The sequence below is a fragment of the Plecotus auritus genome (assembly GCF_963455305.1).
Source record: "Plecotus auritus genome assembly, chromosome: 8".
NCBI classification, from domain to species: domain Eukaryota; kingdom Metazoa; phylum Chordata; class Mammalia; order Chiroptera; family Vespertilionidae; genus Plecotus; species Plecotus auritus.
In genome coordinates this window covers 118,058,117-118,086,075 of record NC_137782.1, presented here as the reverse complement: position 1 = coordinate 118,086,075, position 27,959 = coordinate 118,058,117, and the positions used below count along the sequence as shown (strand labels likewise).

The 27,959-nt window shown below is 41.4% G+C and overlaps 2 protein-coding genes across 11 annotated transcripts in view; one reads left to right on the top strand and one right to left on the bottom strand.

Annotated features, from left to right (window-relative positions):
- Positions 1-2,054: 2,054 nt before the first annotated feature.
- KRCC1 (lysine rich coiled-coil 1) lies at positions 2,055-18,817 on the bottom strand. Its single transcript, XM_080684243.1, has 3 exons — positions 18,682-18,817; positions 6,973-7,086; positions 2,055-3,155 (listed from the first exon to the last, which is right to left on the bottom strand). The coding sequence occupies exon 3, from the start codon at positions 3,131-3,133 to the stop codon at positions 2,384-2,386; it is 750 nt and encodes a 249-aa protein (XP_080540369.1). The 5' UTR covers positions 3,134-3,155; positions 6,973-7,086; positions 18,682-18,817; the 3' UTR covers positions 2,055-2,383.
- A 3,862-nt stretch (positions 18,818-22,679) lies between these two features.
- The window catches only part of SMYD1 (SET and MYND domain containing 1), a 45,492-nt gene continuing 40,212 nt past the window's right edge, over positions 22,680-27,959 (top strand). For 8 of the 10 annotated variants that reach the window (XM_080683876.1, XM_080683883.1, XM_080683877.1 and 5 more), the window contains exon 1: positions 22,719-22,893. In XM_080683876.1, the coding sequence (XP_080540002.1) occupies positions 22,757-22,893 (137 nt within the window). In that variant the 5' untranslated portion in view covers positions 22,719-22,756. Of the gene's footprint in view, positions 22,894-27,959 lie in introns of all 10 variants that reach the window. The other 2 variants (XM_080683881.1, XM_080683884.1) reach the window with 2 other exon arrangements.

Sequence of the window (27,959 nt, the reverse complement as noted above, 5' to 3'; positions counted from 1 at the left end):
TGTGAAGGCAGAACCTAAGGTGGGGGCTGAGGAGGGGTTTTAAGGGCAACAGCTGTTTGGTGTAAGGTGTCAGGAAGTGATTCGCCCTAGCTGGTTTGGCTCAGTGGAAAGAGCATCGGCCTGCAGACTGAAGGGTCCCAGGTGCAAGTCCGGACAAGGGCATGTACCTTGGTTGCAGGCACATCCCCAGTAGGGGGTGTGCAGGAGGCAGCTAATCAATGTTTCTCTCTTATCGATGTTTCTAACTCTCTATCTCTCTCCCTTCCTCTCTGTAAAAAATCAATAAAATATATTAAAAAAAAAAGAAAGTGATTTAATTTTTTAATGACTGGTTTGGCAGTATAGTGCATATAGCTGGCTATCAGTCCAGATATAGGGATTATGTGTTTTTGTCTGCCAAGAGCATCTCCTCCTGCTGAAAAAGGCTTTCCCCCCATTTAAGCAATCCTATCCTATATATTCTATCTATACTACTAAAAGGATAATATGCTAATTAGACCGGGTTGACCGGCCATCTTCCAGATGTCCGACTTCCTTCTGGACAAAGCCATGGTGGCAGGGGCTGAGGCAGAGGCAGTTAGGGGTGATCAGGCCAGCAGGGGAGGGCAGTTGGGGGTGAGATCAGGCCTGCAGGGGAGGGCAATTAGGGGCGATCAGGCAGGCAGGCAGAGAGGTTAGCGGCGATCAGGCAGGCAGGGGGGCAAGGTAGGGCGATCAGGCCAGCAGGCAGGCAGGCGAGTGGTTAGGAGCCAGTCGTCCAGGATTGTGAGGGATGTCCCAGATTGGAGAGGGTGCAGGCCAGGCTGAGGAACCCCCCTCTGTGCACGAATTTCATGCACCGGGCCTCTAGTAGGTAAATAGGAGGACAACCCTCACAGGCAGGATGGATACCCAACTGTATCCTGGATTGCCTGGAGACCAGAATTCATAACAGCTGATGTTAGGTAGCCCTGGCTTTGGCAAGCACTGAACATTGTTGTTCATTTCATCTCCACAGCCACCGTAAAGGAAATTGCATTGCTTTCTCCATTTTACATGGAGGGATGCTGAAGCGCAGAGATTACACTGGAGCCTAGTCCAGTCTCCTTCCAAGTCTGAAGTTTGAACCTGCTCCTTGCGGGGATAGAATCCAAGAGGTGTGGTGTATAGAGGTACCCTGCAGATAGGTGCTGGCTGGATTTCAGGGGGTCTAGAGACTTCCTGGAGTGACCATGGGTGAAGAAACAGGTTTACCATTGGCCTCCAAGGGAAGGAGAGTCACCGGCCTCAAGAGTATATGAGAGAATATTCAGAGAATGGTGGCACAGACGTGTGTGTGTGTGTGTGTGTGATTTAGAAGGCTAGGTAAGATGGTGACCCAGAGAGGAGTAAGGCTGAGTAAGGCAGTAGCTCAGCAAAGGTAGGGAGACTGGTTACATGAAAGAGGATTGAGAGATAGGAATAAAATGGGTTTAAATATGAATGAGCAAGGTATGGCAGATAAGGAATTTTTATAACTGTAGTGTGGCCTACCCAAAAGACCTGCCTTTTATATACAAACTGCTCAGTTATTACTCTTCCAGAAGAAAATCATTGAATGGGAACAGATCATTGATACAGAACAACAAATGTAGAAATTAGAACTTTATTATAAACACTTATTATAAATGGATTTTGTATACTCTTTGAAACTTTTAAAAGTATATGTAACCTATTATTTTAATGTATTTCATTTTTCATTATTTAATCTATAAAAGAGCTTCAAAAAAACCCCACAAAATATCTATCTAGCAGAGGAAAAAAGTGTAAATTGATTTGAGAAAACTAAAGAATATAAAAATACCCCACCCCAAACTAAAACCCAATTAAGAAATAGATTCTATAAAGCCTATTAATCCTCCAATTCAAAATAAATGACTTCCCAAGGGAAAAATATTTCCACCATCGTAGCAATTTGATGAATAAAAGCAAAGCCACTCTCATTAAGGGAAATTACATTATATGTAGGAAAAATGTAATGAAGTTTCTAGAAAATGAAAAGTAATTTCCATGTTGGAGTTATCAGGCATATCAAATACTTTAAAGAATTGTTTATTTATTTATTTGAGAGAGAGAGGGAGAGAATGAGAGAAACATCAATTTGTTGTTTCACTTATTTGTGCATTCATTGGTTGCTTCTTGTATATGCCCTGACCAGGGATTGAACCTGAAAGCTTGGCTTAGTGGGACCACACTCCAACTAACTGAGCTACCTGGCCAAGGCCTAAATACTCTCTGTTCACTTGGCCTTTGTTAGAAGTGAAAGTACCTGTTCCATGAGAAAAGTGCTATGAACATGAACATCATAAAGCCAAGCTCCTCAATGATTTTTCAGTTTAACCTCAGGAGAATCAACTCAAGAGCTTCAAAATCCAAGGATAGACTGGTCCCACAGCATTTCCTCCTCTGTCCTTTCGTTGCCTTGTTCCTTTTTCTCTTTTCTACGCTTACGATCCTCTTTCTTAGAGGCTACATCTCGTCTTTTTCTCTCCCTTTGATTCTTAAGCTTCTCTGTGCTGATCCTGACTGTTTCTACCTTGGTGTTGCTTTTTTGGATGCTCCTGTGTTTGTCTAAACCTATTTCCTGACAATCTTTTTTCCTCTTATGCTCGGGCTGCTTCTCCTCCGATATTTCTCTGCCTTCTGGGTGCCGTTTTCTCTTCTGGTGCATCCGTTCATGACCAGCTTTATGGGTACTGGTACTGTTTTCTGAGAGGTGCTTGTAAACTCTAGATTCTACACAGTATGAGCTATAGTTATACTCTTGATGACTAAGGTTCAGGGGTGCTGGTTTTTCTGAGAAACAGTCCCTGGTGAATTGACAGTATCTCATGCTGTCATGAGTTGGTAGCCACTGAGGTAACTGGTTTTCCACTGTTTGTGAAACACTGCATGACCTTGGGTGGGTCTGGATGGTTTCAGTTGGGAGTCTTTGATCAAACCTTCTATACCTGGGTCTGAAATCAACCTCCTCTTTGTCCCTACAGGTTTCCAAATAGTCCTCTCTCATCTGTCTGAAACAAGTCTTTGGTTCTAAGCCTCTGGCTCTCTGCACTTGGATATAATCTTCAAGTTCATCTTGAAAAGAGTCATATGTCTTCTTTGAATGCTTCATTAGGTTGACAACAAGGGATTTTCTGTAAAGAAGATAAAAGAAATTTATTTTTATTAGATTATTTTATTCTGAATATATCTTTGTTCTTGAAGAGAGCTTCAAAACAAAACAATACAAAACATATAAGTCCAAACAAATTAAAACCTAATTCAGTATAAAAGTTAAATATCATGACTTTATATGCCAAAAAGGAACATCTGGATAGTCAAATATCTCCTAGGCTACTCACAAGGAACTTGATCTTTCTCAGAAGAGGGATGAGGGGGCAGAAAGGAGCTGACATATAAGATTTTGTTGTAGGGCTGAAAATGTAAGGTATGTAGAGATGTGTGATAGGAACACATGGTGGGTAGCCTGATCTAAATGTTCATATATTTTCTATAGTTCTGATTAATTAGTTTCTGTATATTGTTTTCTCCCAAACAAAATTAAATAAACATACATACTCACCTGACTAGAGTACTACAGAACTTAAAAAATAAAAGGATGTTTATAAAATGGTTTGGGAACACTAGAAATTGGAAAGTCAGCTATGAGATAAAACTCTCAGATATCGGGCACGAGGGAAAATGAGAGAACAGAGTTCCGTCTCTTCTATGTAGGACTTGGATTTCATTCCGCTACTTGTGATTGGTGGGAAAGCATTCTAGGATGCCTTCTGGTTTGTTCTCTTATCAAACTACTGGTGGGAGGGCTAAGGGAGGAAAAGGAGATGAAAGCCGAGAGGGAGTTAAATTGATGTACAGAAAAGTTTCAGAAAAACATTAGAGTGCATATACTAGTTTTTATTTGCTTGTTTGATTTTTTTTTTGTGGGGGAGACAGTACTATTCCTGCCTCCCTTTCTTTACACTGCCTAAAATCCTGCCTAAGTACAAATACAGCAGAGAATGTACTGATTATGAGATGATAATTCCTAGATATTTCTGGTGATACATTTTATCTCCAAAAATTAGCATAACCTGTGCAGAATTGAACAGTCCTCCCTTTAAAAGAAAAATAAGCCTAACATAGCACTCCAGAGTCACTAATGATATCTTATCTGGACATTTGAGATTAAAAAGGAAGTCTACATGAAGCCTAATTTGGTGAGTTAGAAAATTTAGCTACTATTCAACTTAAAGAGTATAACAATTCTGAATAGAATAAAATAATATAACAAATATTTGATTAAATATCTACAAAAATTTGAACACACTTCAGAAAAGAATATATGCAATGGCCAAAAAACACACGAAAAGATATCATTAGCTGTCAAGTCAATGTCAAATAAAACCATAATGAGGTACCACCATACACGTATTAGAATGACTGAAATGAAAAAGACTGACAATACCAGTGTTGGTGAGGATGCACAACAATTGGAATTCTCTTATATTGTTGGTGGGGATGTAAATGGTAAAGCACTTCACAAACAGTTTGGCAGTTTCTGAAGAAGTTAAACAGATACCTACTATAGGGGCTGGTTATTCTACTCCTAGATATTTACCCAAAAGAAAAGGAAATATATGTCTATACAAAGACCTACATATACATGTATATTCAAAGCAGCTTTATTTGATTTGTAATAGCCTCGGAAAGGAAAACAACCAAATGTTGATCAACAGGCGAATGGATAAATCAAATAAACACCGGTATCTATAATAATAAAAGCATAATATGCTAATTAGACCAGACAGTCGAATAACCTTCTGGACGTCATTCCAGAAGAAGCCGCAGCGGCAGGGCCTGAGGCAGAGGCAGTTAGGGGCAATCAGGCAGGCAGGCAAAGTGGTTAGGGGTGATTAGGCAGGCAGGCAGAGTGGTTAGGGGTGATTAGGCAGGCAGGCAGAGGTGATTAGGGGTGATCAGGCAGGCAGTTGAGCGGTTAGGGGTGATCAGGCAGGCAGGTAGAGTGGTTAGGGGTGATCAGGCAGGCAGGCAGAGTGGTTAGGGGTGATTAGGCAGGCAGGCAGTGGTGATTAGGCGTGATCAGGCAGGCAGGTAGAGTGGTTAGAGGCGATCAGGCAGGCAGGGGAGTGGTTAGGGGTGATCAGGCAGGCAGGCAGAGTGGTTAGGAGCAATCAGGCAGACAGTGTGGTTAGGAGCAATCAGGCAGGCAGGCAAGTGGTTAGGGGTAATCAGGCAGGCAGGTGAACAGTTAGGGGTGATTAAGCAGGCAGGCAGAGGAGGTTAGGGGAGATCAGGCAGGCAGGCGAGCAGTTAGGGGCAATCAGGCAGGCAGGTGAGTGGTTAGGGGCGCTCAGGCAGGCAGGCAGAGGTGGTTAGGGGTGATCAGGCAGGCAGGCGAGTGGTTAGGGGCAATCAGGCAGGCAGGCAGAGGCGGTTAGGGGTGATCAGGCAGGCAGGTGAACAGTTAGGGGTGATTAAGCAGGCAGGCAGAGGAGGTTAGGGGCATCAGGCAGGCAGGCGAGCAGTTAGGGGCAATCAGGCAGGCAGGCGAGTAGTTAGGGGCAATCAGGCAGGCAGGCAGGCAGAGGTGGTTAGGGGTGATCAGGCAGGCAGGTGAGTGGTTAGGGGCGGTCAGGCAGGCAGGCAGAGGCAGTTAGGGGTGATCAGGCAGGCAGGCGAGTGGTTAGGGGCAATCAGGCAGGCAGGCAGGCGAGTGGTTAGGAGCCAGCAGTCTCAGATTGCGAGAGGGATCCGGATTGCGAGAGGGTCCAGGCCGAGCTGAGGGACCTCCCTCCCACGCGTCCCCGTGCACAAATTTCATGCACCGGGCTGCTAGTATTCATAATGGAATACTATCAGTGGTAAAAAGGAATAAACTATTGATACACTGAACAACATGGATGAATCTCAAAATAATTATGCTGAGTGAAAGAAGTCTAACAAAAGAGTACTTAGATGATACTATTTACATAAAACATTAGAAAAAGCAAATTAAACTATAGTAGTAGTGACTTTTTAAACAGTGACTGCTTTGAGATGAAGCAGGAAGAGGTGGGAGGAAATGATTATAAAGGGCATTGTTTTTGGTATGGATATGTCTACCATCTTGATTGTGTTGGTAATTTTATGGGCATATACATCTGTCAAAAACCATCAAATTGTATACTTTAAATGTGTACAGCTTATTGTATATCAACTATACTTTAATAAAACTGTATTTAAAAAGCCACTAACAAGATTGAAAAGATGTTGATAATTATTGAAATTGAATTATGGGTGCATGAGTGTTCATACTACTTTTCTCTACTTTCTGTTTGGAAAGTTTTAATAATAAAAAGACTTTATACACAGTATAATATACAGATGATGAGTTATAGAATTGTACACCTGAAACCTATCATTTCATTAACCAATGTCACTCTAATAAATTCAATAAAAAAGAAAAAATAAGAAAAGGAAAAAAAAAGATTTTACTTCACACTCACTAGAATGACTAATCAAAATGACAAATCATCTAAATGACAAATGACATTAAGTTTATGTATGGAAACTTCATTCAATATTGGTGGAGATATAAAATGCTGTAGCTACTCTGGAAAAAAGTTTAGGAGTTCCTCAAAATGTTAAACATATAGTTACCCAGCAATTTCACACTTAGATATATACCCAAGAGAATTGAAAACTTATATCCACACAAAAACTTGTATACAAATGTTCATAGCAGCATTATTCATAACAGCTAAAAAGTAGAAACAACTCAATGTCCATTAACTGATGAATGAATAAAATGTGGATATTCATACAATGGAATATTATTTATCAATAAAAAAGAATGAAGTACTGACATATGGTTCAACATGTATGAACCTTGAAGACATGCTAAATAAAAGGAGTCATGAAAGACCACAGATGGTGCAGAGATCAATAAAGAGGTAAATGGAATCTTACCCTTATCAGGCTGAGAACTTGGTGGAGAAATCTGATCATATTCACCCATTAATTGCCTTCAGTTTTCTAGCATAAACTTTCCCCAAACAGTGAGACTGTGCAACAACTGGGGAGCTAGAAAACATGATACAAAGATTAGAAAACTAATTTTTGTCCATAACTTCACTCCTAGTCACCTGGAAACAACCAAAATATTGTTTTAAAGATTAAAACATTCAAAGTTTAGAATTATATCAACAAAGATCATCTGAAAATTCACAAACTCCATCTTCAATTGCTTATTTTGCTTCCTGTAAATCCGAAAGTAAAGCTCACTTTTTGAGCATACATTTTACCCTGGAAAATATTTAGTTTATTTTAGAACAAAGTTGACCCCAAATTTACACCTCATAATTTTTAATATATTTAGTCTGAACTAAGAGTTTAAAAATAGTTTTGCTTATTTTCAAATTAAAGTATCAGCTTCAGTAGAAATAATCCTGATTTAGAAGCCCTTTATTTTCAACCTACTATATAATGTGAAATCCTTTGTGATTCAAACTATATTACTACTCCAGATATGCCTTTTACAAAAGGTATCTGTAAAAAGTTTAGTTTTTGTTCAGTTAAGTGGTATTTATGACTAAAATAAAGGAAGGTAAGATAGATCATATTAAAATTTAAGGTAGTACTTTTTTTTTTGAAGATGGTATAGCAAAGGTGGAAATTTATTGAAGAACAAGTACAGACTCCCACGTGGGGAAAGGGAAAGAATCTCACAGCACGGACTCCCACGTGGGGATGGGGAAAGAGTCCCTAAGATAGTACTTTAATCTTTTTATTTTTGTTGATTTCAGAGAGGAAGGGAAAGGAAGAAATAGAAACATCAATGATGAGAGGGAATCATTGATTGGCTGCCTCCTGCACGCCCCCCGCTGGGAATGGAGCCCACAACACGGGCATGCGCCTCTGACCAGAATCGAATCTGGGACCCTTGAGTCCGCAGGCTGACACTCCATCCACTGAGCCAAACCAGCCAGGGCTGTACTTTTAATTTTCAACTAGGTATGTAGCATCTCAAATGTACCATCTCAAATCTTAATTTCCTGAGTGCTTGGAAGACCATAATATTAGCTTTTTGCTCATTAGAACTTTGGTATAGAAACATTTAGTAAGCCTATGATAATAAATATGATAATTAACTAGAGGCCCGGTGCACGAAATTCGTGCATGGGTAGGGTCCCTAGGCCAGGCCAGCAATCAGGGCCAATTGGGGCCTTCCTTCTGGCTGCCAGCTGGGGCCTGCCTTCCCCAGCTGCTGGCTGGGGCCTTCCTTCATTGTCATCCCCTTGTGGTCAGAGCATGTCATAGCGAGTGATTGAACTCCTGAGGGGACACTTTGCCTATTAGCCTTTTATATATATAGATATTTTTACTTAGTCCAGAAAAAACTATTCTGAAGGAGAAGTTACTGGGTCACCAGTAGGAATCTGGACTTTATGGAAATTATCTGTAGTTCTAGTTTTGAGAGGCTGGTCTAAGAAATCCAGCCTTGGAATTTTGTTTTTTTATAGAGGACCATCTCAAGAAATAGTCTATTTTAAGATAGTCACTAATTAGAGTTATACCACTAATGTCATCTGAGAATTCCATGAAGGAACCACAAACCATTGTTACCCATGGTAGGCAACTGTCCTCCACATTTGGCACAAACATGACCATAAGCAAGGCTCACTAAACAAGGATTAGACAAGCCACTCACGGCTACAGTCATATTCACATATTAACTTCTAGAATATTTGCTAAAAGTGTTTCTCACCACAATAAATAATCTATGTCAAAATTACTACGTACATTTACACTTGAGGTCTATACCACTACCTAGAGTTCCTAACGGTTGAAATTTATTTATGGAAGTTTACTAGTTTATAAATACAATGCAAATCATGGAACACCAAAATACATACCAAATGGCCATTTAAATAAATGTGTTGGAACCACATAGAGAAATGTCTGATGTATTAACTGTGTATAGATGTAGAACTCTACCTACCTAAATATCTACCTACATATCTACCTATTGATCTAAAGTCCAATTTTAATATAAAAACTCAACATATAGAACAAAATTTAAGTATATACACATTTATTGACTATATGGAGGAGTTAGAGCTGGATTGTAATCCATTCACTCCCTTTCCTGGGAGGAGGAAGAGGGAAGAAGGCAGGTGATCTCTGGACCTTGGGTAAAGAGTCAAATGATATTTGCTAGGAGGAGGGGAACTTATATCTGAACTGCTCTCAGCAAGATGTCCCTGGCTACAGATTACCTATAATAGATAAATCCAGGATCCCTGAGGCATAATTTCCTGAAGACTGTCATATAAGCTAAAATGCAGATTCATAATTTTAACATTTCCACTGTGTGAGGTGACTCTCACTTAGACACCTCATCTGTTATTCTGGGTCAGAGATGCATGATCAATGTGGGAAAACATGGTCTGAGAAGCCATCTTCCATGTATTAGACATTGCTGTTTCATTAAAGCCTCTGATTGCCTGTACCCTTGAATTAGTAAACCTTGATACTAGTTAATATTACTGATTTATTTGAGTCCGATCTGATGGTCTCATCTTGTGTGTTAGCTCAACACCCATAGGAAAAATATGAAAAGATACACACTAAACTTAATGGAGTTTGGGAAATAGAGTTAGAAAAAGAGTATGGGAGAACACTCAACATTTTGCTCTCTGCACATGTATTGTTTAAAAAATTTGTTTTTAATCCCACCTAAGGATATGCCTTTTTTTTTTTTTTAGGGAGGGGAAGGAAAGGGGAGAGGGGGAGAGAGAGAGAGAGAGAGAGAGAGAGAGAGAGAGAGAGAGAGAGAGAGAGAGAGATTTGTTGCCTCCTGTACCCACCCCAAGTAGGGATTGAACCCGCAACCAAGGAATGTGACCTGACTGGGAATTGAACGATGCTCCAACCGAGCCACACTGGCCAGGGCTGTTTAAATTTTTGCAAAGAACATATATTACTTTGTAATAAAAAATGCTGTAATAAATTTATTTAAAGGTTCTACACGAAATCTTCAAACTAAGCTTACTTTTCAATACCAGTGTATAGATTAAAAGGTTTGCTTAAAAATATTATGTTCAAGAATTACAAATCAGAAAAGTATTATAAAGGATTTAATGAATATTTAAAAATATTTCTCTATAATATATAGTATTCCTCTAAATTATTTTTGAGTTGTTTAAAAGTATATAATGTAAATTACATTTGACCCTTAAGTTAGGCAAGGTAAAAAATTTAACTAAAAGGACTTTCAGAACTTCCCTTGAATCAGAATTAATATAATCAACTTGAACATGATGATGTGACATTAAAAATGTTTAATAACACAGGTAAATATTGTAACAACTAAAGCTAGCACAGATGGAAAGTTTTCTGAAGACTAGTCACTTGGAAGCTCAGGATACCCTAAATTAGAACAATTTCCCTCACTATTCAACCCTTAATACCACATTGCCTAATTCCTGAAAGTGAATGTTCTAAACTGTGTGGACAGAAAAAAAGAGGTTCTATGGAAAGTAATCTCACAGGGTGATTGACCATGAATTCCTATCAGGGCAGGTCATGGTGGGTAGTCATGCTTCAGGCATACAACTTTTTAGTAAAAGGTTTATTTTTGTTTTAAACAAGCCCTGACCACTGTTTCTGTGCATGAAACAATGCATTGTTTCTAAGTCAGAGATTTTCAACCTGTGTGCCTCAAGAATTTTTTAAACATGCAATACTTGACTAGTCAGACAGGGGCACTGACCTCTTTTCCCTTAGAATGTGAAGAAAAAAAAAAAGAAAAACAAAACAGCCAACACAACAATAGCCTTTGGGTGTGAATACCCTGTATCTCTCTATTTTTTTTAAAGGAGAAGCCCCCTTAGGGGACCACTTTATTGATTTCAGAGAGGGAGAGGGATAGAAACATCAATGATGCGACACCCATATTGGGAATTGAACAGTAACCTCTTGGTTCACAGTTCATGCTCAACCAGAGCCACGCCTTGAACCATAAATTTACAGGTCATTTAACAGGGTTGCATCTTATTGGTTATGTTGCATAATACGGTTGCTTCTGATTGGCTAATTTTTGGTACCAGAAATTCTTACATACAAATATAAGCACCTGATTATTTATTTTTTGTTAATCCTCACCTGAGGATATTTTCTCTATTGATTTTTATTTTTTTTAAAAAATATTCTTATTGATTTCAGAGAGGAAGGGAGAGGGAGAGATAGAAACATCAATGATGACAGGAATCACTGACTGGCTGCCCCTGGCACGTCCCCCACTGGGGATCGAGCCCACAACCTGGGCATGTGCCCTTGACCGGAATTGAACCCAGGACCCCTTAGTCCGCAGGCCGACGCTCTATCCACTGAGCCAAACCAGCTAGGGCTCTTTTAGAGAGTGGAAGGGAGGTGGAGAGACAGAGAGAGAAATATCGATGTAAGAGAGACTGGGGCTCGGAACTCGAGGCTGCCATTGGGGTACATGCCCTTGATTGGAATTGAACCCGTGACACTTCAGTCTGAGGGCCAATGCTCTAACCACTGAGAAAACTGGCCAGGACTAGGCACCTGATTTTTTAAAAATCACTTGGCCAGGCTCAGTGGTTGAGTGTCGACCTATGAACCAGTCAGGGCACATGCCTGGGTTGCAGGCTCGATCCCCACTGGGGGGCATGCAGGAGGCAGCCGATCAATGATTCTCTCTCATCACTAATGTTTCTTTCTCCCTCTCCCTTCCTCTCTGAAATAAAAAAACCTTATTAAAAAAAAAAAAAGTCACTTGGAAACAAAAAGGGTTGTAAATCAATCAAAATTATACCTATTTTTTGTCAGATCAGCAAAAAGTTTTTTTTTTTGGTGTGCTACAGAATTTTAATAATTAGTTTACTGTGTGCCATGAGATGAAAAAAGGTTGAAAATTGCTGACCTAGGTCAATACATCTTTGCAATAACCACATCTCAAGAAAGCATATCACCTTAACTATCTTGTAATTCAGTCCCTACTTTGCTTCCCCGCCACCCCATGTAATTTTCCTTAGTTCCTTCCTTATTTCAAATGCATAAAAGAAATTGCAAAACTTATTCTCTGTAGCATTTGAGATCTTGCTTCCTGGTATGTGTTACCAGTTTGGCTCAGATAAACTCATAAAAATTCTCTATAGGTTTGGACGTTTTCTTGTCGACAGCTGACACTAAAATAAGAAACTTTGAGTCACCTTTTAACTCCTTCACTCACCAAGCTCTTACTTTGTCATTATCTCTCTTAAATAGTATCATATTCCCAAGCTCAAAATCTCAGCCATATATCTCCCTATCAAGTCCTAATTCATATCAATTCTAGCTTTATAAAGTTTTTTATCAAATTTACCTCCTAATTTTTTTTTTAATTTTTTTATTGATTTATATTAAAAATTTTTTTAGAGAGAGTGGGAGGGGAGAGAGGAACATTGATGTGAGACACATCAACTGGTTGCCGCCCACATGCAGGGATCGAGCCCGCGATGGAGGCATGTGCACCTGACCATAATCGAACCAGGACCATTCAGTCCAAGGGCCGATGCTCTAACCAGTGAGCCAAACTTGCTAGGGTTTATTGCTTTTTAGAGAGAAACATCCATTGGAGAGCAAAACATGCATCGGCTGCCTCCTGCATGCCCCCTACCGGGAATAAACCAGAAAACTTTCTGTGCACTGGACGATGCCCAACCAATTGAGCCATTTACCAGCTGGGCTATCTCTTCACTCTTTCAATTCCCATAACATGACTTAGTTCAAGTTCTCCATGCCTTTGGGCTTTATTAAACTTTATCACTATTAATTTAATTTTGTCTTTAAGGTAGCATGGTGGGCACTGTGGGACAGGATAGGGAAAAAGAGGTATTTATTGACTACTGTATGTCGAACAAGGTAATAGATTATTCTTTCCATCTTTCACCTCTGCAAGATAACTGGAATTTCCCACATTTTGAAGATTAAGACATCAGGATACAAAGAGATTAAAATAGTTCGTCACATGTGTTAAATGACAGAGCTGGATCTTAAACTTTGGTTTATCTCGACTCTTTCTATTATACATGGTTGTCCCACTCGTTGAGAATTATAAATTAGGGAAGAAGACAATTCCTAATATCAAGGAATTTACAATTTTGTAAAATTATATGCAAAGAACTACAATGCAGGATAAAAACCTGTTAAGTGCTATAAAACGTAGGAAGGTACAATGTCTTCTTGCTTAGGAGTTTGGGAAAGAATTTGTGGAGAATGGATTTGAATTGATCCCTAGGAGATAGGCAAAATATAAAGAAAAAATGAGTAAAGAAAAGGTATTCTGGAGGAAGGCATTAGAAAAGGCATATCCACTTTAGATAAATAAGATATGCAGAAGGCAGAGAAGGACAGTGCTATAAAGGTAGAATGGGCCAATCATAATAGGCCTTATTTGGGCATTTAAATTTAATTCTGCAGTCAATAGGGGAAGAAGAGACTCAAAATAGGGATAATGGTAAGGAGGGTATGGCAGGCAAGAGATTATTGGGCTGAACCCGAATTGTGGTAGTGAGAACAGAAAAGAAGGGAAGAATTTAAGAGACATTCTGCAAGTTGAATCAAAGGAATTTTTGATAGTTGGGGGGAGAGCAGATAGAAGAGGGGGGAAGCATGGACAGTTCTAAGGATTTCATCCCATTGAAGTCAGAGAATAACGAAGAGGAAGATAAATTACTATTGCTGTTGTAATTATTCCCCAGGAGGGAAGTGGGAAGTGGAGTGGAAAAGCACAGTATTAAAAAAGATGAATGTGATTTCGGAATAAACTCCGATTCTATCAGTATCTTTCACATCTGTCCTTCCTTTTCCTCTATGTCCCATTCCTCCATGTGTTCAATTCCTCTATGTGAAACTGGGTTTAATTAACTTGCAGGTATTTAATGCACCATGAAATTCCTTACAAAATTACAAATTAACATAGTTGGGCACTTGAACTAATACATATGTGCCAAACTTCTGTGAACATGGTGGGCAACAGGGCCATTTGAGGAAAGATGGCATAGTAGTAAATTCCAGGTGTTGAAAAAAATCTTCCCTCAGAAAATTTTGATGCTACTTTTAAATTTTGTATTATTTTGCATAGTAAATACTATTTACTCATTACAAAGGTTGTAGCATTCTACAGTTTGAAGAACACAGACTGTGATTATTGTGTACAGTGAAATTATCACTTCCCCTAAACTTGACACTATCTTCATTACCATTGCATTTAGCTTAGTTTTTTTTTTTTTGATCTCATATTACAGATTTCTATTGATCTTTGTAATTGCTAAAATCCTAGAACAATCTCCTAACAAAGTTTTTAAAGAAAAATAAGATACTGGCTAAGTAACAAGCTACACTCTTTTCTCTTCTTGTCCATTTACTCTTGTCACTTATTTAAGGCTTTTATAAATATCTAAACTGAAAATATATTGAATCTTACTAGTGTTTTTGTTAACCCAGGATATTTTCCCCTTGATTTTTAGAGCATAGAAAGGGGGAAGGAAAGGGGGAGGGAGAGAGACACACACTTTGATTGGTTGCCTCCTGCATCCAACAGGTTGGGGTCCGGGTCCAACCTGTAAACCAGGCACATGCTCTTGACTAGGATGGAACGAGACCCTTCTGTGCCAGGGCCCATGCTCTAACCAGTCAAGGCCTATAACATATCAAATATTTACCATTTGTTAAGTACCAGTTAACTGAACAGTTACTGAAATAAATTATATTGTTTTTTAAATCCTAGTGAATAGTCTCAATCCTAAATCAACAGATTTCATTACTCTCTGAATGCCATCTGATGGCCATTTTTTGGTCCAAGTTCATAGTTTTATGAACAACCAAGATGTGGAATGATTATCAACACAAAACTATAAATCAGCTCACAATTTTAAAACTGTCAAGGACCCCAGGATTTGGTTAGTGTAGAGTTCCTCAACCTCAACATTACTGACATTTGGGTAGGAGAATCCTTGGTTGTGTCTTTGTGTGTATGGTTACCCCGTGCATTTTAGGATGCTTGCAGCATCCCCAGCCTATACCAAACAGAAACCTGTAGCACCTGCTCTCACTATGCTTCCTTGCCCAGTGATAAAAACCAAAAATGTCTCCAGACATTGCCAAATGTCCTCTGCGTTGGAGTTTGGGGACAGGTTTACCCCTGGTTGAAAACCACCCAATTGGGCTAATCCAATTACCCCTTTCCACAGATGATAAAACTCCAAAGAAAAGAAGTTTAGGACTGTGAAAGTTTAAAAGTTTGGTACTTACGCAGGGTCATACAGCTAGTGGAGAAACTAGCACTACAACCTATTACTAGCAAAGACTCTTATTTCACTATTCTCATTACAACATCCAGAAGTAGTATAAAAGGTTATTGCTAGCATTGTGTGAACTGACATAATTAAGTCTTTAGTAATTTTGCATATACTCAGTCATCACACAAAAAACCCAATCAAAACAGAAATTGCAGTCAGGCAAAAAGCTTTTTTTCAATAAGAAACTGTTTCTAAATCTTCCTGTGATCTGGTTATGACAGCCAAATTGAACTATAGTCTTGACATCTATAAACTACTTAGGCTTGTTGGTGATATGCAGGATGATATGAAAACAAAGAATCCAGATTTTATTTTTTATCTCACTGGATACTAAATCTAATCTTCCAAATTGTCCTCCCTAAGTAAGATACTTAATGGAACACAATCTGGTTATTTCTAATTTTCATTTTTAGTGAATGAAATTTATATGAAGTGCTTACAAAATGTCTTAAAAAATTAGTATTTTAGCCCTGTCCGGTGTGGCTCAGTTGGTAGGAGCATCCTCCCATACACTGAAAGGTCACGGGTTCAATTCCCAGTCAGGGCACATGCCTGGGTTTTAGGTTTGATCCCAGGCCCTGGTAGGTGTGGGAGGCAAGCCATCGCTATTTCTCTGAGTGATGTTTTTTTTCTCTCCCCATTTCCCTCTCTAAAAAGCAATGAAAAGGTCTTTGGGTGAGGAATAAAAAAAAAATAAATGTATATTTTACTACTTTTTTAGTCCTCCAAAGTGAAATGTGTAAAAGATTATGGAAAAGCACACAAAAATGGAATATATCATTGAAGAGGGTAAAAACAAAATTATTTTTATGAGCCTATTATATTTACTGTTGTCCCTCTAGAACAGTGGTTCCCAACCTTTCTAATGCCATGACCCTTTAATACAGTTCCTCATGTTGTGGTGACCCCCAACCATAAAATTATTTTCATTGCTACTTCATAACTAATTTTGCTACTGTTAATGAATCGTAATGTAAATATCTGTGTTTTCCGATGGTCTTAGGCTCTACAGCAGCAGTTCTCAACCTGTCGTGACCCACAGGTTGAGAACCGCTAGCAGGGTCGCCTAAGACCATCGGAAAACACAGATATTTACATTACGATTCATTAACAGTAGCAAAATTAGTTATGAAGTAGCAATGAAAATAATTTTATGGTTGGGGGTCACCACAACATGAGGAACTGTGTTAAAGGGTTGTGGCATTAGAAAGGTTGAGAACCACTGCTCTAGAAGAAGGGAATTATACTAAGGTATTCTGGCTCCCACCATCTTTCACTGTGTAGACAAAAAGCAACATAAGGCAACACAGGAAATACTAAAAGTTAATTATTAAAATGAAGATGGCTAAATGTTTTACTGAGATCTTCTGCAGTAGGCTCAAACTCCATCTTTACAGCCTTATCTCAGTTTGGAATAAGCTGTGGGCAGGTATAGTCTTGTAAGAATTTAAACATCTCTTAGATGGAAACAAGAAAAAAATAGCCTTTCACTCTAGCCAGTGTGGTCGGTGGTTAGAACGTCTGCCTGTGCTCTGAAGGGTCGCAGGTTCAATTCCTGGGGTCCAGGACTGGTACCTGGGTTGCTTCCTCTCCCTGCCTCCGCTCTGCTCACCGCCCCCCCCCCCCCCACCTCCCTCATTGAGGGAAGCAACCAATGGATGTGTCTCTCATATCCACGTTTTTTTCCCCCCTCCCTTCCACTCTCTCTGAAAAAGCAATGAAAAAAAATTTACAGGTGAGGATTAAAAAAAAAGAAAAAGAAATAGCATTTCATGTTATAGGAAATGTGTTGATGAGAATTGTCAAAACTTTTAGCAGGGTCACTCCTCCCAAACCCCTGCACCAAGAAACTTGCCCAAATTTTAACCATGGTCTCAGCAGCCTAAGGTGAAATTCCTGGGATGACCTAGTCCCTTTTGAGCTTGTTAGGAAAAGCTCAGGACTGTCATAAGAAATTTACTGTTTGTTCCAGCCAACACCTGATGATAGGCTCCTGATCTCTCTTTTTAAAAACTTTTTATTTTTTAACTTTATTTTTGTTGTTGACACTATTACAGACGAGTTCAAAGGGCTCCTGATCTCTCTTTAAGAGTACTTACTAAAACGGGCTTTCAATTGTGAATCCTTCCTCTGGCCCTTGAAGATGTATGTGTGTGTCTCCTACAATTCAGGCTTGTCTTTCTCAAGGACCTGAAAGTCATTCCTTTGAAATGCAATAATCGGGAAATACAGGCCTGAGTCCCCCAGTGACGGTGGGAGGAAAGAATCCTAACTTCCTAACGCCAGCCAGCAGACACAGCTAACTGCACTCACACTAACCACCCCTGTCACCTGTCACTTCCCTGCGTCTACTTGAACCCCACCCCTCTCCCATTCCTTCCTTTTCCCTTTAAAACGCCCAGTCGCGTCTGCGCAAACCGAATGGAGCTCAGCGCTTTCCCCTGCTGCCTGTGGTTATTTCAGTTTTCACCGCCAACTAATGTCCACCTTGGTCTTATTTGACATTGGTAGGTAAAAACTCAGATCCCTAGGCCTGTAAATCTTAGCTTCTTTAATCAGGGCGTTACCCTAAAAAAGCCAAGGGAAACTCCAACGTGATCCCGCAAAAACCTCACCGCCACCCCAGCCGGTTTGGCTCAGTGGATGGAGCCTCCCTCGCGGACCGAAGGCTCGCAGGTGGGAGTCCGGTACAGGGCACGGCCCTGGGCTGCAGGCTCCATCCCCCAGCCGGTCGGTCGGGGCCGCGCAGGAGGCAACTAATCGACACATCGATGTCTCTCTCCCTTCCACTTTCTCTAAAAATCATCGGCAAGAATGTCCTCGGGTGGGGATTAACAAAAACATTCACCCCCTTTCCTTCTCCCAGGTCCTTACAACTTCGAGCTCCCATGCTACTTCCTACTCCCCATCCCTAACTCCGTTCCTCCCTAGCGACCCTCCTGTGAGGTTTCTATTTCCCAGTGAGGTTTGCTCCGCTCCAGGTCTCAGGCCTTCCATCTGTTTATCTGTCCCCTCAACCTTGGGCTTCCTCCTCGATGCGCCTTCCTCCCTGACACTCCGGATCCACCGGCCTCTCCCTGGCCGCCTCTCTCACGCACACCTCGGCTTCCTCAGCTTGCGAGGCGCCCCTTCTCCTCCACACTCCACTGGGGGCCCCGGCGCCCTCTCCGGGCGGCGGGCGTGGAGAGCGGAAGGACTCGGGCCGCCGGGTCGGCCATTTTGCCCCCTCGGAGCGCGCCGGGCCTTCTCTGGGCCGCGGAGTCGCGGGGCTGAAGGCGGGGCCGCCCCCGCCGCCGGGGCGGGCACTCACCTTCTTGTGAGGCAGGGGCGGGCGTCTACTACTACTGTCCCCCTCCCCGCCAACGCCGCCGGCCGGGAGATAGGCCGAGGTGGAGGTGGCGGAGAGGCAGGGACAACCGCTGCCGCCACCGCCGCCTCCGCCGCCGAGCAGGCAGAGTAGGAGGAGGAGGCGGAGACCGGGGCTCCGGAGGGGAAGTCGCCGCCAGCAGCGGCGGCTGACTGGCCGGCGCCGACGCCATGACGGAGGGGCGCGCTACTGCGCCTGCGCCGGTCTCCTCGCCCACACAGCCCTTCGCCCCGCCTTCCGGTTGCCCCGCCCCTTCGCCCGCCTTTCTGGGGCTTAGTTCTAATTTCTCTCAACTTCCTTATTCCTTAGCAGACCCTCCTCCGCCTTCCGGTTGCAGAGAAGGAGAAGCTCGCGGGGCCTCCAATCTTTCAGAGTGAATCTAAACCCACCTAAAACAAAAGAAAAGTCTGGAATCTACGGGTTCTATTCCAGAGCATCTGAAAACTAGATAATCTGCTTAATCTTTCTTTCCTTCGCTAGGGCCGTTAGTACATAGAGTAGTTATAACAAAACCCTTGGTCCTGATATGCTGTCATCATTGGTCCATAAATGATCTCTCTCTCTTTCTCTCTCTTCCCCCCCTTTCATCCCTTCCTCTCCCTCTTTCCTTCCCTCTCTATCAAATATGTGTATGTAATCATGTATGTACATATACACATGTAAATCTCACCATCTTATTCCCCAACTCCCAAAGAAATCACTATCCTGTTTGTAGTCATCATTTCCTTACAAATATATGTTTATCACAAATACATGTAACTTTAAAAAGTTTAGATTATTTTTGAATTTCATAAGATTTATGTCTTTCCCTATGCAATTCTGGGACTTGTTTCACTCAACATTTTGAGGTCCGTCAAGCTGTAGTATATGTATTATTTATTTGTTTCATTGCTGTACAATATTCTACCCATTTCTTGATGGGCATGTCTCCTGGTGCACTGTGCAAGTTACTCTTGGGTATCCTTTCCTGTCACACTGCCACTGTCTAATTTCAGCTTCTCATCATCTTGGGTTAGAACCAGGGCAGTAGCTGCCTAACAGACATCCCTCCTCTGACTTTACCAACTCCCATCTACTGCCCATATTGCTGCCAAAGGGTTCTATCTAGAAGTCATTACTGGCTCCCATTGTCTGTTGGGGAAGTCAAAAGTGAGTACTACCAGGCTTCTGTGCACTTCTCTGGTCTCATTTTCTTCCTGTTGCCTCCCCTTCCCCACCCTGCTTTCACTTTATGATCCAGCAACCTTTACTGATTCCTGTAAATATCAAGCTATTGCACAAACTCAACTTATTGTATATGCTTCTCTCTCTTCCTGGAATGTCCTGTCCCTACTTTCTAATGAACTTCTCCTCCCATCAGAAGTAAGTACTATCCTGAATGAAGCATTTCTCATTCCCATGCATTTCTTTAAACTTTTACTACATATGCACAAGCACTTTTTCCTTGATCTTGTCGTTCACAGTGATTTTGAAATGGAGGGGAGGGAGAACTAGGGCAGATGAGGAAAAAAACACAGCTTATAGGATTTGTGTTGCTATGCAACATAACAGGGCCCTGTGTCCCCTTCCGCATTACCAGCCAAAAGACTGATAACAGTGCCAACACCCCTTGCCTCTTTGACCTTGGACAAAGATGCTAGATGTCTTGGGAAGCAAGGGACACCCTGATACAGTGAAGAATCTTTGCCCATCCTGCACAACCTCAAAGATCCAGGTGCTTATTTCAGGATTCTGTTTTATATTCAATGATAGAGTAGCTTTTGTAAAAATTTATAGTTCACAACATTTCCCAGGAATGCAACTTCTTGTTAACTGAAGGAAGATTATACTTTTATTCTTTCAGACCTTGACTAAGCGTCATTCACCATTTCAGGAAACCATGTCATATACAACAATGCTCTGTGTGGAATTTGTGTCTCCAGATTCAACCAGCTCGCAACTATCACAATGATTCTACTTAGGAGCAAACATCTGACTTTATCATATTTTCTAGTGTAGTTGTAACCAAGCATATGCATAATGAGCACACTGACATATTTAATTAACAATCCTCTTATATAATAAAGAGGTAATATGCAAATTGACCATCACTCCAACACACAAGATGGCCACCCCCATGTGGACACAAGGTGGCTGCCATAAGATGGCCAGCAGGGGAGGGCAGTTGCGGGCGACCAGGCCTGCAGACAAGGACTGTTGGGGGCGACCAGGCCTCCAGGGGAGGGTAGTTGGGGGGGACCAAGCCTGCAGGGGAGGGCAGTTAGGGGCAACCAGGCTGGCAAAGGAGGGCAGTTAGGGGTGACCAGGCCAGCAAGGGAGGGCAGTTGGGGGTTACCAGGCCTGCAGGGGAGGACAGTTAGGGGTGACCAGGCCAGCAGGGGAGGGCAGTTAGGGGTGACCAGGCTGGCAGGGGAGGGCAATTAGAGGCAAATGGGCCGGCAGGGGAGCAGTTAGGCGTTGATCAGACTGGCAGGGGAGTGGTTAGGGGGTGATCAGGCTGGCAGGCAGAAGCAGTTAGGGGCAATCAGGCAGGCAGGCAGGCAAGCGGTTGGGAGCCAGCAGTCCTGGATTGTGAGAGGGATCCCAGATTGGAGAGGGTGCAGGCTAGGCTGAGGGACACCCCCCTCCCCTGTGCACAAATTTCATGCACCGGCCCTCTAGTGACTATATATTTTATTATAGGATAACTTTCATTATATTTCTCCCTTATTAGGTTAGGTTTGTGTCTTAGTTCATATGGGTGGCAATAACAAAATACCACAGACTGCATAACTTATAAACAACAGGAATTTATTTCTCACAGTTCTGGAAGCTGGCTGTCCTAGATCAGGATGCCAGTAGAGTCTTGGTGAAGGCCCTTTTCTGGGGTGCAGACTTCTCATTGTGTCCTGGCATGGTGGAAGAGAGGCAGAAATTATCATCCTTTTTTTACAGCTTCTATCTCAAAGTCCTAGTGGTAGACTCAGCATTCAAAAGCGGATCTGACTCAGAAGCTAGTGCTTGAGAAGGACCGCACTCACAGAGATCCAGAGCAGGCCTCCCAGAAATAGATGCATCCCAGAAACTAAAAACATTACATGGAAGATAAGCTACAGCCCTAGATCTGCAAGGATCTCCCGTTTCAACCTGAGCGAGAGCTGGTATTTAGTTCACTGGAGATTTTAGAATCGTCTCTCCAGTGTCATCACTCCTGGAAAAGAGGCACAGGGCATTTTTGAGATTTTCCTGGCAGTAAACACATGTTAAGGGAGATTTGATAGAAAGATAGTAATAGGGTTTTTATTTTCAAGGCTTGCCTCCTCTCATATAGCCTGCACCCAGCACCCAGCACATGTGCATTATCAGGTAATTTCCAGACTTCTATGCCTTGGTGGGGGTGCTGTGGGAACCCCAAGAAATGTTGGAGAAGAGAGATGCCCTTGGAGTCTAACTAGTACTGTTATGTGTATGCCAAAGGGGTGGCTCGGTGTCTGACATCCACCTTTAGCTTTCCGAAAGGCAGCGGGACAAGGGGCCACCTCACTTGAGAAGGTGTAAGCCTTGACTGATGAAGGGTCCCATAGCAGCAGGCATCGCCTCTTCTGGACCCTTTCAGCTGTCTGCTTTGGATTGACAGAGGCATCTGGATGCTAAAAATATCTTACTGAACAAGTACTCCCTATTCCAACTAAAGCTCAGCATGACAGCCATCAGGACTGAGCTTCTTCTTGCAAAAGAGCTTTTCCAACCCAATCCCCAAGCCACAGGAGCCCATGGTCATCTTCCACTCTGTCAGCTTTGCTGGGTGATGAGTGAGACCCTTCCCACATCACTGTCCTCTTGTCTGCCCCCTCCCTGCCTCCAGGAAAAGGGGCAGAGGGGGAGGTGAGGGCCCGGTGGCCAGAGGGGGTGGGAAGGGGAGGTGGCCTGCCCATTTATAGGCTTGCTCTTTGGGATGCTGAAGGTGCTAAAATAGCAGCGAGGACAAGAGACTTGGCTCAGTGTTAGGTATCTGCCCTGCTGCCTGAAAGCCTGTGAGATGACAATAGGGAAAATGGAGAATGTGGAGGTCTTCACTTCTGAAGGCAAAGGCAGGGGTCTGAAGGCCACTAAGGAGTTCTGGGCTTCGGACGTCATCTTTGCCGAGCGGGCATATTCTGCAGTGGTTTTCGACAGGTATGAACTGTGGGGAGTTGACTTCTTTTCTCCTGTTGGTTTGGCTAGTGCCAAACTCTAACATACTTTGCTCTCAAAGTCATCAGGAAAGGGATATAAAATCCATGGGATCATTTGGAACCAAATGGTGTTTCTGCCAGCTGTTTGCTGACATAACTTTTTCTGCAAAGACTCATTGCCAGTGTGATTTGCTCTGGTCCCTAGGAGGATTGTAAAAGTGAGCAAGGGCTTTGGGGCACTCTCTTACAACACCAGTGAACTAGGCTGAGTGGGTGTGCTGGCTGTGGTGAGGGTGGAGGGAAAGGAGTGGAAAAGTGGGTGTAGTGTTGTGGAAAACACTTTCTTACAGGAAGCTCCTAATTGGTGAGACTTTAAAAAGGAATTGTAGATACATAAGTAACACTGAAATGCATTTACCTTTGAAAAATTAGAAGCTCACAAACAAAGCTGGAATCCCTTTTTGCCTTTCCCACCCCTAACCCCAGTCCCCTCTATCTTTCCCAGAGATAATCCCTGCAATGGTTTTAATGTGTTTCCTTCTAGAATGTTCTTGTATTATAACATACATATTTCTGCACCTATCAAAATGTACAGCTGTAGTTTGTCTATTACTTTTTTTTACAGAAATGGTATCATTCTTCAGATGTCATTTTAGAACTGACTCTTCTCACTAAACATGTTTTTGATACTTATTCTCATGGGAACTATAAGTCTATAGATATGTCTTTTAAATCCACAAAGATCTACGTCTTTTACCCACATGTAGATATATCCATATACTATCTGGATTAACTGCTGTAAATATTCCACCCTATGAACATGTGAAACTTTATCCATTCCTCCATTGAAAGACATTTGTGGTTTCCCATTTTTCATAAAAATGGACATTTCTGAGATTAAAACCCTTGCCTATGTCCACGTGTGCATGTGTGATGACTCACCAGGATATATGGCCAGAGGAGGGATTGCTGTGCCCTCAGGTGTGCTGTTTTCAGTTCTAATAGGCTATGCAAAGTGGCTCTGTTAGATTTACATTCCCACTTCCCCACACCCTGTTCACACCTGACTACACACTTTTAAGAGTCTCGTCCCCTATTGACAACTAGCTGGGCAACACCTCATACTTTTAAAGTTATACTAAATCTTTATTTTAGCTCTGGCTGGTGTAGCTCAGTTGATTTGGCTTCAGCCTGTACACCGAAAGGTTGCTGGTTTGATTCCTTGTCAGGGCACTTGCCTGGATTGTGGGCTTGATTCTCAGTAGGTGGTGTGCAGGAGGCTGCCGATTGATGTTTCACTCTCACATCAATGTTTCTTTCTCTTTCTCCCTCTCCCTTTCTCTCTTTGTAAATATATTTTTAAAATATTTATTTTTTAAAAAACCCACCTACACAGTGATTAAACATGACAAACTTCTCTGAACCCAAAGTTGGGGTGACCTGCCTGACTTTTATGTGGTCTGAATCAGGATGGCCTCTGATAAATAATCTAGGCTTTGGGGTTGGCTCACTGGACTGATCATCCTGAGAATGGACATTGCTTTTCAGACATAATTTGACTACATTTGATTCTGGAGAAATTCTTCTTTCTTTCTGCCTACCAAGACTTTCAGGGAAAAAGCAGTGAATATATGGGGCATATGGCTGACCACCATTTGAAGAATATAAGGGGGCTTAGGTGACAGTAATAGCTCTTCAGAGGGAGCTTGTCCTACTTTATTAATTTATGTGTGTGTGTGTGTGTGTGTGTGTGTGTGTGTTGGGGATGGAGGTGAGTACAGTTAAGGAGTCAATTGTATTCAGAATTAGATATAAAAAACTAGAAAAACAAAAACTCTGAACAATGATGTTGATGCTGTCATTTTGCCTTCTATAGAACACCTACACTGGTGCCTCCAATTCCCCAAAGGAAATTTAGACAAACAGCTTCCCTTTCATGAATGTTTGGATTTGAGTGAGTTTTCTTTCCAGTATAAAAGTAAAACTCAGGCCCACCTGGCATGGCTCAGAGGTTGAGCATTGACCTATGAACCAGGAGGTTATGTTTCAATTCCCGGTCAGAGCACATGCCTGGGTTGCTGGCTCGATCCGCAGTGTGGGGCATGCAGGAAGCAGCTGATCAATGATTCTCTCTCATCATTGATGTTTCTATCTCTCTCTCCCTCTTTAAAGTAAATAAAAATATATTTTTAAAAACATATCTTCACATACTTAACATTGTTATTTATTTCCTTCCAGCTTGTTTTACTTTCATTTATTTAAAAATTGATTTTTAGGGAGAGTGGAAGGGAGAGGGAGAGAGAGAGACAGAAACACTGATGACCGGCTGCCTCCTGTATGTCCTCCACTGGAGACTGAGCCCACAACCCAGGCTTGTGCCCTGACCGGAATCAAATGGGCACCCTCTTGGAGCACGGGACGATGCTCAACCAACTGAGCTACACCTGCTGGGCTTCTTCCAGCTTGTTTTAAAAGAGAGGCATTTGTTTTTACTACACAGCTGAAATCTTACTTTACAAAATGTTATGTTTCTTTATTCACTTAATAATTTAATTACCTTCTGTATCACTAGACACTCTTCACAAGCATAATATTTAATGGTTGCATGATATCCTCTCTCTCTCTTTTTTAAAATATATTTTATTGATTTTTTACAGAGAGGAAGGGAGAGGGATAGAGAGTTAGAAACATCGATGATAGAGAAACATCAATCAGCTGCCTCCTGCACACTCCCCACTGGGTATGTGCCTGCAACCAAGGTACATGCCCTTGACTGGAATTGAACCTGGGACCCTTGAGTTTGCAGGCCGATGCTCTATCCACTGAGCCAAACCGGTTAGGACTATCCTTCTCTCTCTCTCTCTCTCCTTTTTTTTTTTTTTTTTATGACTGGACAATTAGGCTGTTTACATGTTTTTGTTACTATAAATAACTAATCACTCATTTGAAGTAATAACTACAAAACCAACCTTAGTGGACATCACAGATAAACTGCTACATAAAATATTATCATTACAATAGTAATAAAAATTAGAATGATTGTGGTAAATAATCTTTAAAATAATTTTTTAAAATCTAAAAGAGATACTTTTTAAAGGTGATTTGCCCAAATTTATCCCTGCAAAGATGAGGGTAGACTCTTTCTTTGGGTATACCTGAGACAGCCTGGAGAAGTGCCAAAGGATAACCATGTACATGCGGTCCTCCCTCTCTGTGAGACTCTGCTACTGTAGATGAGAAACCTGACTGAGGAGGTAGGACTGAGTCACCCACAAAAGTCATTCTATAAAAGAGGCAGGCTCAAATCCATGTGTTAACCTAAAAATAGAAGGCCAAAAGTGAGAGGCAACATGCATCTATTTGAGATTAAACAAAAAGAAAAGAAAAAAAGAATAGCTATTCAGGACACACTGGTTCAAGTGGAAACCCAAATAGTGTTCTGATCAGGAGACAAAAGCAATGGGCATGGGTGAGTAATGGAAGGGGAACAATTACACTAATGGAAGGAAGGCATTTCTACTGGTGCAGATAAGCTAACATAGTGACACTAATTCTAAAGAATATTTGTAATTTTCAGTCCGATAGTCATAATATCTGCTTTCTTGTTATCTCTGCAAACTTTTCTTTGAGCTATAATGTTGCTATAGGCCCAATTCGAAGGCTATTTTGCCCTGTTTCAAAAGTTGTTTTAAAAAAACAATTTCTTTTAAAAAATATATATTTTCATTGATTTCAGAGATGAAAGGAGAGGGAGAGAGAGATAGAAACATCAATGATGAGAGAAGGTCATTGATCGGCTGCCTCCTGCACACCTGAGACTGAGGATCCAGCCTGCAATCTGGGCATGTGCCCTGACCAGAAATGGAATTGTGACCTCCTGGTTCATAGTTTGACACCAAACTACTGAACCACACCAGCTGGGCCCATTTATATTATTTATTACACATGTTATTGCAAGCCAGGATTATTTAGTTAATTTTAAGTCAAATGGAATGAGAAGATAATCGGTTTTAGTCTTAAGAATGCAGGGAGTTCAGCAAGATTAGATCCTTATCTTTCCTCTGCTTGGTCTTGGAAGGACTCTTCTAGCCTTCTGAAGTAGAACCTCCATCTTTTCCAAAATGTAAAATCAATTAGTTGGTTAGCCCAGTTGACCAACAGACTAAGATTGGGCACAACTTTTCACAATATGAATAAAATTGAATCATCACTGTCACCATAGTTGTCATTATCTTCAAACAATACCCATAACCAATAGATACATGGCCAAATTGGAATAGATTCAGAATTGAGCAGGTGAAGGAATTTGAAGCATGTTTTACAGTAACATCAGAGAACTACTCCTAATAGCTATCTACAAATAATGACTGTCACTTGGAAGAAAAAGGGTTCTGAATTTTTTTTAATTGATGGAAGGGTGAGAACCAGGCATCTTAAGCAGAAGTTAGAGTCATATTTCAGGTGAAAATGGGGTGGGGAGATGGGGTGGTTGGAAAGCTAGTCAGACCTCAAGCCATTTAAGAATTAAATAGACTCTGGACACCCTTACCTTTAGATGCACCACCTCACAATATATCAAAATGTAGTTTTTGCTTATAACTTCTGAATGGGTTTTTATAACTTTGCTTTTAAAATTGTTATTAATTTCCATTTTGCATTTTTTGTTTTTGCCTTAAATTTTTTTTGGGGAACCATTAAAAAGTATCAGTGCTAAACTTTTCCTGAACTACCTACAAGCTTTTAGTGCCTTGACATTGAGCCTCTATTTGCCTAATGAGTAGAATGAGAATGTTAGTGCTGTCTGGAGATGAAAAGGGCTATTTCCAAGGTTGTGCATTTCCTCGTGATAACTGGCAGAGATGATGTATGCACAGAGTCGGACAATAGAGTGGAATTGGGTCATGTGACTCTTAAGATCTCTTCCCAGCCTGGGATTCTATAGGTTGCATGATATCTTCTATATGCAAAGAATTCCAGTGCAGCAGGAGAGGAGTGTTAGGCTAAAATAGGAATGGAACTTGTTCTGATTATTATTTTATTTTAGCATTAAATACAAGAGATGTCACA